The sequence below is a fragment of the Furipterus horrens genome, unplaced genomic scaffold, assembly GCF_987537825.1.
Source record: "Furipterus horrens unplaced genomic scaffold, mFurHor1.1.pri manual_scaffold_17, whole genome shotgun sequence".
NCBI lineage: Eukaryota > Metazoa > Chordata > Mammalia > Chiroptera > Furipteridae > Furipterus > Furipterus horrens.
The window spans coordinates 13,383,157-13,393,921 of NW_028327187.1; the positions used below are offsets into that span (position 1 = coordinate 13,383,157).

The 10,765-nt window shown below is 46.8% G+C and overlaps 1 protein-coding gene across 2 annotated transcripts in view; it reads left to right on the top strand.

Moving 5' to 3' along the window:
* The window catches only part of SLC16A2 (solute carrier family 16 member 2), a 93,271-nt gene extending 88,741 nt beyond the window's left edge, over nucleotides 1–4,530 (top strand). For both annotated transcript variants that reach the window (XM_090264992.1, XM_090264991.1), the window contains exon 6: nucleotides 1,306–4,530. In XM_090264992.1, coding sequence (XP_090121118.1) covers nucleotides 1,306–1,526 — 221 coding nt within the window. In that variant the 3' untranslated portion in view covers nucleotides 1,527–4,530. The remainder of the gene's footprint in view (nucleotides 1–1,305) is intronic.
* Nucleotides 4,531–10,765: the final 6,235 nt, after the last annotated feature.

Sequence of the window (10,765 nt, forward strand, 5' to 3'; positions counted from 1 at the left end):
TGATTCCAAGAGGGTGGAGAGAGAAATGGGTTTGGCCTTCTTGACCATTCTATTGATCTAGTGTCCCCTTTCTCTTCACAGGCAAGTGATTATTTGCAAGGTAGCTGGGCAGGAAGAAAAAAGAAAGTGGACCCTGGTTTTATCAAGACTTAGTGACACCCCTTTCTCCTCTACTGGCTTCTGAACTGAGCCTGTAGAAGAGATTTGATTAAGGCCTCATCCCAGGAGTGGGCCAGGGAGGCTCACTTCCAGTAGGCAGTGAGCAACGTTTTGGCTTGCTATATTTCAGCACTCCCAGTTTATCTCTCCACTCTTCAATAAGGGCATTGTTGGTACCCCAGGAAACACAGGAAATAAGGAAAACCAATGGAAAGAGAACTTTATTTCCTTTCTCTAGGATTTATTGCAAATATTAATTTATAGGCTAGCTTCTCCTAGGCTGGCCAACTGGGCTAACTCAACAAATATTCCTTGAACACAAATTCTGTGAAAGATGTTGTAAAAGGTCTCTGGTCATGTTGTGTGACAGTGGCAAAAGCTTCCAGTCACACCCGTGTGCCAGTCACACTGCCCACTGGGGGAGGGGAGCCTCTACCCAGCTGCTGATCCCAAAAGTGGGTTCCAGAATCCATATCTCTTTCCAGTTTTCTTACCTCCTAAGCAGCACAAGAGCCTATGTGCCTTTACTCAGTAGTATTTTCTGAAGGTGAGCAGAGGAGGCCTAGCATCCCATGTCAAACACATCCATGATATTTATGACTTAGAGAAACCCAGAGGAACCAACCATATTTGTAGCTGGAAGGAAGGATACACATACAGCTCCTTCTTATGGCAAATGGGAATTTAAGAGAAAGAGCAAATAGGAATTTGACTGAATTTTTCCACAAGAACACTTTAATCCAAGTTTGGGGTGGGAGGGCATAGCACTGTGAACCAAGACAAGGCTTGGCCATCTTCTATGGAGTTCTTTTAAATTAGCTTTCCTCTTTTAAATTAACTCCATACCTAGGAGTGACTACAAATTAGCTGCAGTTTCATGAAAGTCACAAATGGAGAATTTTAAGAGAAGTTTCATTAGCTTCTTTCATAATGAAGCCCCAGTACATTGGAGGAGTCACCTGCCTTTGTAATAGAGGTTTGATTTATTACAACTGGAAGTATTTCAACTGAGGGGGTTCCTTAGGTCAAGGTAGTTTAGGTCAAAAATCTCTGTATAGGTATTATGATGGCCCCTAGAAGAGGCAGAAAGCAACTTTGGGCAGTAGGGCAAAGCTGAGCTTGACTTTTTTCTCTCAACTGTTTCAGGCCTCCTCCGTACGTGTTTTGGGGACTACCATGTGGCCTTCTACTTTGCTGGTGTGCCCCCAATAATTGGAGCTGTAATCCTCTTCTTCGTCCCTCTGATGCATCAAAGGATGTTCAAGAAAGAGCAAAGGGATTCCAGCAAGGACAAGATGTTGGCCCCTGACCCAGACCCCAGTGGGGAGCTGCTGCCAGGCTCCCCCACCCCTGAGGAACCAATCTAATGCCTCTTCCTTGTTATTGTGTGCTCCTCTCCAACCCCTACCCTTCACCCCACCCTGCTCAGCATTTACATTTTTGCCACCAGCACACTTGTTCCCAAACTTATGCACACAGCATTTTAGCCACCTGACCCTCCCTTTGGAGCCAAAGCTCCAGGTGTTCCAAACTCAGTAACCAAATTCTCTTTGTGAATGCCTTCAAACTTGCCAGGGTCCTTCTCCTCCCAGGGTATAGAAAAGCTTTGGATTAGCCCCTGGCCTTTGGAACCTCTCCCCTATACTTTCTAACCCCTGGGGGAGGAGGAGCATGGGGCCTCTTGGCTCCAGCTTGTTAGTCACCCAATAGAAGCAACTGTCAAAGGTGCTACTGTGTCCTCAGGAGTCTGGTGGGAAGACCCAAGCCTCTGTGTGCTGAGAAGCTCCTTGCCATCTTACTTTAAGAGTCACTGATGGAGGGGTGGAGGGAAGGACAGAGAGATAAAATAAGACAAGGAACCTTTTTAGCCTCAGTTTCTGAGGGTTGTGGCTTCCCAAGAACTGTAGGTGCTGTTAGTTTACAAGTGTATAGATAGTCTCCCCATCATCTGGTCTGCCTTCTTCTTCCCTTCCTCCTTTTTTTCCTCTACTTCCTCCTCACTTCTCTTCTATTTCTTTTTATGACTGTCATAGACACATGGGTGCTTAAATAAAGGAGAGACACAGAGCTTGGGCCAAGCAGCCTCACCTTGGTCCAGCCCACCCCTAATCATAGCATCAATCCCACTCATCTCAGGCTGAGCCACACCTCGCCTTTTGGCTCAAGTTGCTATAATCATAGACTGGAAGAGTAGAATATCACCCAGGGAAAGGGCCTTAAACAGCACTCACTGATTTTTCAGATTTTCCAGGCCAATGCATTAATCTATCCCAGCTCCCCATCCTTATATCCATCTGTCAAAATGTGAAGAAACCCCTTTCATCTCAGCAGGCAGAAGAGGTCTGATGACAGGGAGATGGCATGGTATGGGAAGGGGGCAATAGTTATTGACCTGGTGAAGTCCTAACTCACAGCAGGTCAATATTTCCACCTGGGCTAGACCAGGAAAGAGACTGTTTTAGGAAAAATCCAATTCCCAACTTGGATCCCCAAAAGATAGAGGCAGCAGCTACACAAAGGTTTGGATAGTTTCTTTTAAGAAGGTTAAACCTTGCTAGCCTTTACCAACTGATGTGTCCCCCATGCTCTGCATCCTGGGTCACTCTGGTTAGCTGGCATTAAAGATGCCAGAAAAGGTAGACTCTGGACCACCTTCACCTTCTAAAATAGCTGCCAGATGATTCCCTATGCCTAGACTCTAAGCAAGTCTTGCTGTGTCCAGCTAGCACAACTCACCTCATTAGGAACTCAACCTCTCTCCTCACCTAGCCTCTTTGTGTCTCTTTCTCCCTATTCTGTGCCTTGGTCTGTTGTGTTCCTATTACTCAAACCTTTTCTCATCTTCTTGCTAGGCGTTCTTGGCTGTCACTTAGAGCTAATAGTAACTTGCCACCCCAAGCCACGGCCATCCTAGGGCCAGGAGGATGAGGTTGCCCCTTAGGGGCTCCAAAAAAGACAGTGGTCCCTATCTATGAGTTTTTCCATTACAAATAGGCAGCTGCGGCATTGTTGGCCTCTGATGGCCACACCTAAGGTCAAAGTCCTGATCCCCCTCCACTGGTCCCAGTTCAGCTCTTATCAAAGGAAAACACTGATTCTTGGCTCTGCAGGTAGGAAGGGGCCTAATTACTATCCTAACAGCTCAAACAGCAGTGGAACAAGAGAAGTTGGGCCCCAGAAGAGAGCATTGAAAATGTTCAAGCACCCTGTTTCCATTTTTCCTGCCCCACTCCCACCAACTCACTAGAGGGCAGTTCCGCAGGGTGGGAATAGCTCTTAAGAATCAGGCTACCACCCATTTCTCTCCAGATGAAGGAAAGTCATTCACAGGTCCCAAATCTGCCCTATCAGGTGTCACATAACACAGCAGGGTGTCAATTTACTTCTACACACATGCATGTGTGGGCTTGTGTGCTTTTGGAGAGAATATTGGTTGGTGAAAGCAGCACAGTATTAATGTTTAGGGTAGGATGCAGCCTCTTATGAATCCATAGCCAAATCTAGAAGAATGAATAAAATATGAGAACTTGAGACCTGGTACATTAATTAAATCCTCAAAAGGTTTGGAACAAAATAAACACCTAAAAATCTAGCTTTGGTATGTAAGTTGCCTACAAGGATGAAATAGTTTTAACCTGGTTAACAGCAGGAAGTCTGGTTTCAGGACTGAAATCTCATTTCAAATCAAATTTCTGCCAGGATCTATACTCTATGAGAGCAGAAATTTGAAAGTGAGCTACATGGGGGTTTGAAGTTCGGCAGGCTGCTCAGGATTGGATTTTTAAGGGGGCTCTGAAGCGGAAAAATGATTACTTCACAAAATGGGAACATGACTGGTTAGTGGCTGAGTGAGCATGCAGGCCTCGCCAAGGTCACCACCTTGTTACAAACATTCCATGTTGAAAATTAGCAAAGACCTTGAAATAATGCAGTTCAGGCCCCCTTTCCTCTCCCTTGTTACTGATTGGGGAACCTGGAGGGACTGGTATACATGGCTTACACAGCCAGGCAGCAACAGACATTGACAGTGATGCAGAAGAGGCCTACAACAATGATAATGCTGGGAGTAACCTTTGAGTCTCCCAGGTCTATAGTGTGCATTAAGCTGAAGTGAGAGAACTGAGGCCTAGAGATAGGAAGGGACTACAGCAGGTTCATGCACTTCATCAGCGACAGAGCAGGTTGAGACTTGAACTAAGATCACTGACTTCTAATCCAGACCAACCCCCTCATTTTACAGATGAGAAAAACTGACCCAAAGAGGTGAAACTGAGTTGCCCACTTCATCCAACAACTATGTAATGACACCATTTTCACAAGAGTGTCAGCAGGAACAGCTCTGAGTAAAAATAAAATCTGAACCAAGTCTGACTTTCAGCATATCCTAACTTTTCGTGATTACTTTCACTCCCAACTGACATATACTTTTGGTATTCTTTCTTCCGAAGCACTCCAGACCTTCATGCAGTCTTGGCCTTGGAGAGCTGGTCCCTTTCATCCTCAGAAACCAAGAGGCACAAATAAAGTCCATCTCCCTATGACCACACACTGGGCAAAGGACAGGCAAAGAGAGGAGACTAGTTTCTTGGAGAGAGGCTGGTTTACCACCTAGCTCTTGGCTATTGTTGGTCTCTCTGTGACTCAGCGCAGACATCCTTAGATGCCAGTCTCATTTCCCACTGAGACTAACTACTTTGTCCTGCTGCCTGGCCCCAGGCTCTGGCAGCAAAGTTCGCTTGCCCCTCATCCCCTCCCCCAGTAGCCCTAGGGTTCCAGTCTGTGTTTGATCACTCAGGATCATTAGGTTTCAAAGTTGTGGAATCCCATAATTTTTATGACCATATGCTTTCCTCCGGGGCCTTTTCATGTCTGACAGCAGCTCCCTGCCACTTCACAGAAGCAGAGCAGGCCAGCTGACAGGGTTTACAAATGCTCCCAACAAATCCCTGGTGTCTGACATTAGTACCTAGATAGGATAGGTGCTGGTTTGAACCAGGGCCAGAGGTAGTAAATTCTGAAATTCTAATAAGCTGAAGTGTGGAGGAGACTTCAGAGGCACAATTCCTGCAGGGATTGAGGAGACTTTGCTTTAGAAGGTTTTTTGATTCCTGCCTTTCAGCTCTCTCTAGTGGTCACCAAAGGTAGAGTTGCATGCCTGGTTTTAAAGTCATTTCAGCAATATTTTCTAAAGACATGCTTTGTGACAGTCACTCTGCTAGAACCCATGGATTTCAGTAATGATGGAACAGAAGTAGAGAAAACAAAGAGAACAAACACAAGCAGGAATTGTACTATCTTCTTACCAAGACACGTTTTCCTCTTCTGGACCCTAGCGGCCCTGAGCATACCGACCTCAGCACCTTTGGAGCAGGAAAAGACGACCGCGCCTCTTCCGGGACCGAGGCCACTGCATTTCCCCTCTTTACCACCCCGTGACTGGCCTCCACAGGGCCAGAACGACCTGGAAAAAGTAGGCACTCCTCAACGTTGGTTTCTTGCTGAGCCGGAACAGGACAAAATTAGCACATTGCGCAAATCTAACAAGTGTTGAGCCCGCATCCAGACCGGGGAGGGAAGGGCAGAGCTGAACCCGGCCTGCTCCCGCCCCAGCCAGCCCGAGACGTGAACTGTCAGCACTGGTCTGGCGCCCAGTGCCTCCACGCTCTCTGGCTCCTACCATAAATGCCCCAGGGATAGGAGCTAGAGATGCACAGGGTGACCACAACTCTTCTTTTCACCACACACCCACCCTACACTGCCCTCGCAACTACTGGGCGCTGGGATACAGAGACAGGGGTGCTAAAGGGTACCATTTTCCACCAGGTCCCCACGCCCATCCCACACTCCGGAAATGCCTGGGGATGGAGATGGGGCTGGGGGGTGGCGGGCCCTCCATCCATTTCCCCGTCTGGGAGGGGTAAGAACCCGGGAGACGCGCCACGGAGATACATCTGCTCTTGCTACTCAGATGGGAATAAGGCCTGCTCAGGACAGCTACCTTTCCCTCCAAGGGGAAGTGGGCGGGAAGGAAGGTGGGAGGGCCCAGTCCCAGGCGCACCCAACTGTCCACTGAGCCAGATGGATAGACAGCCGCTGTCCTGTGTCCTGGGCTCAGCTGCTCCTTGAATCCCCACCCCCAAAGCCCTTCCTGCGCCACTGCCAGCAGGGGCTGCAGCGTCGCTGCGGGCTTGGTCTGGAGCCCTCAAGGGAATCTGGGCTGGTCGGGTGAGAAACAGGCGCCCCCTACCAAATGTGGCCCCAAGGCCCCAAGGGCGGTGTCCGGCAGCAGCTACTTGAGGTTCTAAGTGATTCCAGGCATGATGCCAGCTGGGATGAGGGGACTGGGGGCAGGACTCCCTTGCGGGAAATGCTCAGGTCAGAGCAGCCCATCCTCCTCCGCCCTCATTTCCAACCTCCAACCCCAGGCTGGGCCTGCTGGGCCACCTTCTCCATGCAGCTCAGCAGAGTGGAGCTTCTTCTGAACAAGCATTGGCCCACCCATCAACCTCCCCTCTTGCCAGTCACCATAAAAGCTGTCCCAGAACTCCCAGGGGCAACCATGCTGGTGGGAACTCCCAGCTCAGGCCCACTCCTCTTCCAGGCAGTCCCCAGATCCCACCCAGTGAGAAGGTGAACACCAACTACCCCCCTACCCCTGCCGCCCACTGGCTGCCCTAGATTCATACGGGTGAACTAGCGCGATTTCCTACCAGGAATGGTGAAAGGACCAGATTGACTCTAAGACCAGCCATCCTCAATTTGCTTCCCACCTAACTCTTCCAGTTTACTCCACTAACCTGCTTTCTTCAGCAGGTTGCCTAAATGAGGTGAAGGAGGGCACCAGGGTAATCATGTCCATTCCCTTCCCACCCACCTCCACATACACCCTCCCTCCTCCAAGGTGGAGTCTTGGGGGGGGGGGCAGCCTTGCAGATCCTTAGGCCTTAAGGCCTTGCAAAGAAAGGCCAGTTTTCTCCTGTCACTCTGAGATCTTCCAGTTACCTGCTTCCTCATTTGCTTCCTCCCCACCCCCATACAGATGCACAGATGCACAGATACACATCCTTCAGTTCCATGAACACAAGGGTCTGCCCCCCACCCCCAGCGCATCTGGACACAGAGGCCTCCTTCAATGATAACAGGGTGCTCTCACCTTTGGGTGGAAAATTTACAGTTCACAGGTACTCCCATATCTCTCATCACACTTGATTGACCCTCTCCCCAACCCTGGGAGGCGCGGCTCTTATGCTTGTTTTACAGGTTGGGAAAGTGAGGACCAGAGGGGAAATTGAATGCCAGGTTTCAAACCTCTTCTCCAAGGCTCTTTCCAGCCCACCTCACAGAAAGTAGGGAAGTGAATTTCTCTTTTCCCCTGACTTCTCAGAAAGCCTGCTTGCTTCTTCTGGACTCAGCACCTACTGCCCCCAGGCCCACTCTGCCCCCACCCCAGAAGCAAAGCTCTGGGTAGTGAGTAGCACCAGAGACCCAAGATGAAGACATGGAAGGCAGCAGAGGCTGAGCCAGAGTCTTTGTGCACTGCCTACTCTCCCACCTAAGCCTCTCCTATGGAAAGGGAGAGGAATGTGGAAGAAAAATTAGGAGTCTTTGATCTGTCTTTCCCTGGGAGTGTAGGATATTGTCTTCTGGGTTCCTCTCTGCCTCAAAATGGAGGTAAAACTCCAAAATGTGCTGTTTTGTGCCTTACTTCCTCAGTCTTTCTCTCATTATTCAATAACAGTATCATCAGTAAGGGCTAATTTCCAGGGCCTTTCTTGATGCCCAGAGGCCCACAAAAGGTCCTTTGTGTGGGCTTGTTATTGGGAAGGGGGTATGAGGAACAATTCTTGGGAGGCCCTGCTTTCACAGGAAAAGATTCATGTGTCTAAGTAGTCAATACAACTAGCTCAGAGGCTCCCTCTCTTCTAGACTTCCAGTGCTTTGCCAAGCTACAGATAGGGGATGGGGAAGAGTAGCAGATTCATGCAATTAAGTGTAGGGGAACTCCCATGGCAGCACTTGGGGAAAGGAAAAGTGGAGAGTATGCCTAAACCCCCACCCACACACCTCAGTGAGGTGGACTTGTCTTCAATATGCCTCTCAGTAATGGTGACTATTGCCATCCTCATCTCTCTCGTCCCCAGTCAAGAGAGTCCTTCTATCTTCAGGGGAGCTTGGTTTCATCTAACATCTCCTACCCCTTAGTATATATTGTTTGATGGGCTCTAAATTTTCATATCCCAATAAGTACTAGCCTAAGCCTTTCCTTCAGGGGAATAGCTTAAAGAATCCAAGCCAGGTCCTCTAATGTTTGAATGTTGGGTCTGGAATGAAGGAAGAGGCAAGTTTCAGGGAAAGTCAAGTTCTAGTCAAAGCTAGTTCCTATTCAGTATCTCTATAAACAGTTGTAACTAGTGATTTCCAGGAGAACTTTAAACATTACATTGACAGAGCACAGGGTCTACTAACAAACTTACCTCAGTTCCCCTTTTCTAGACAACTGAGTTCTTTCTTCACAATCCTTTGTCAACATAATTAAAGACTGTCCTACCAGGAGGAAATCAAAGACCCAAAGAAGGCCAGAGTTGAAATGGTGGAGAGCTTCAGATCCAATAGTTTTCACACTGCATTCTGTGACTCTGGGGGAGTCACAGAGGAACTTCAAAGTCAACTAAAATTTCCAGGACTGATTTTCCCTATTACTCCCACGAGGAACAACAAACCTAAGAAGACTCTAAAAGGTTGAGATAAGAAGGCAGACCAGATAGAGATCTCAGAACCTGAGGAGTGACTCACTCGAGATGAGTGTTCTAGATTTCCCTTTTGCCTTATACATCCCAGACTTGGTGCTGGAGAATTCAGAAACCAGAAATGCCAGTGGAAATTGACATTCAATATCCCAAGAAAACCTTTTTCTCTCTAACCAAAGAATCAGGAAAGCAACAGCCTAGAAAGACAGAAAATTTTTATGCAATAACCATTCTACTCCAGTCAAACACCGTGGAAAAAACTCAGGCCTTATTCCCATCCCAGTCAGCAAAGGCAAAGTGAATAGCCTAGATTTCCACTTTCAACATGCACCTCTTCCCTCCATCATCATTGTGGTATCACAGAAGGCCAAGCACAGAGCCCAGACTTTCTTTCTTTTTTTTTTAAAAGGAATCTTATTAAAAAAAATTTTTTTATTTATTTGTTTGTTTGTTTATTTATTTATTTGTAGGGAGAGGGGAAAGGAGAAAGAGAGGGAGAGAAACATCACTGTGTGGTTGCCTCTCACTCGCGCCCCCACCTGGGGATCTGACGTGCAACCTAGTCATGTGCCCTGACTGGGAATCGAACCAGTGACACTTGGCTCGCAGGCCGACATTCAATCCACTGAGCCACAGCAGCCAGGGTAGAGCCCAGACGTTCATTGCAGCCAGGCAGAAACATGGGGAGCAGCAATGAGGCATCCCTGTTTATTGCAGCCCTGCTAGTATCAGAGGAAACCTAGTAGTTTCTCTCTCACCCTCAAAAAGCAGTAATGAGGAGCCTCTCACTACCTGGGTGTCAACAGAAGCCAGGTTTCATTACATGCTACTAAAAATACCCAGGTTTCAATCAAAAATCATTTGTCACACCAGGACATCATACCCAAAGCAGGACTATATCAACTTGAATAAAACACAATAACAATGCCAATAATGAGGTGGCCTGACAAAGAACTCAAAGTAGTCATCGTAAAACTGTTTCCATGAGGATCTATGAACATGCTGGAAATAATTTAAAAATTAGGAATTCTAAGCAAATAAATAGAAGATATGAAGGGAAACCAAATGGAAATTTTAGAGAAGAAAAATACATTAACAGATTTATAAAAACCTCAATGGAGAGGCTCCACAGCAGAATGAAGATGACAGAGAAAAGTGAAACACCAATATAAGTTATCTAGTCTAAACAAGAGAAAGAAAATAGAGTGAAAAAACTTAACAGAGCCTCGGGGAACTGTGGGACTACAACAACAAAAAAATCTAATATTGATATTATCAGAGTCCCAGAAGGAGAAGAGAAAAGTGGGGCTGAAAAAGTAGTAAAATAATTAATGGCTGAAAACTCCCCAAAGTTGGCCAAAGATACACTCCTATAGGTTCAAGATACTGAGAAAACTCTGAAGGATAAACTCAAAGAAATCTATGCTAAGACCCATTAATATCAAATGTGAAACCATCGAGGGGAGAAGAAGTAAAAATATATATATATCCAGAAATATAGTGGAGACTTCAAAACTATATGTTAAAAGTTGATAGAAAAAAATAGAAAAATCAGTAAAGACATAGAAGAGCAAAAAACACCATCAACCAGGAAGATCTAATCAATATTTTAGTAACACGTTACCTCAAAACAGGAGAATACACATACTCCCTTTTGTGTGTGTGCTTGTGTGTGCACTTTAAAGTATATTTTATTGATCATGCTGTTACAGTTGTCTCAACTGTTTTCCCTTTGCCTCCCTCTGCCCAGTACCTGCCTTTCCTCCAACAATTCCCCATCTTAGTTCATGTCCATGGGTCAAGCATGTAAGTTCTTTGGCTTCTCCCTTTCCTATATGACTCTTAATATCTCCCTGTCT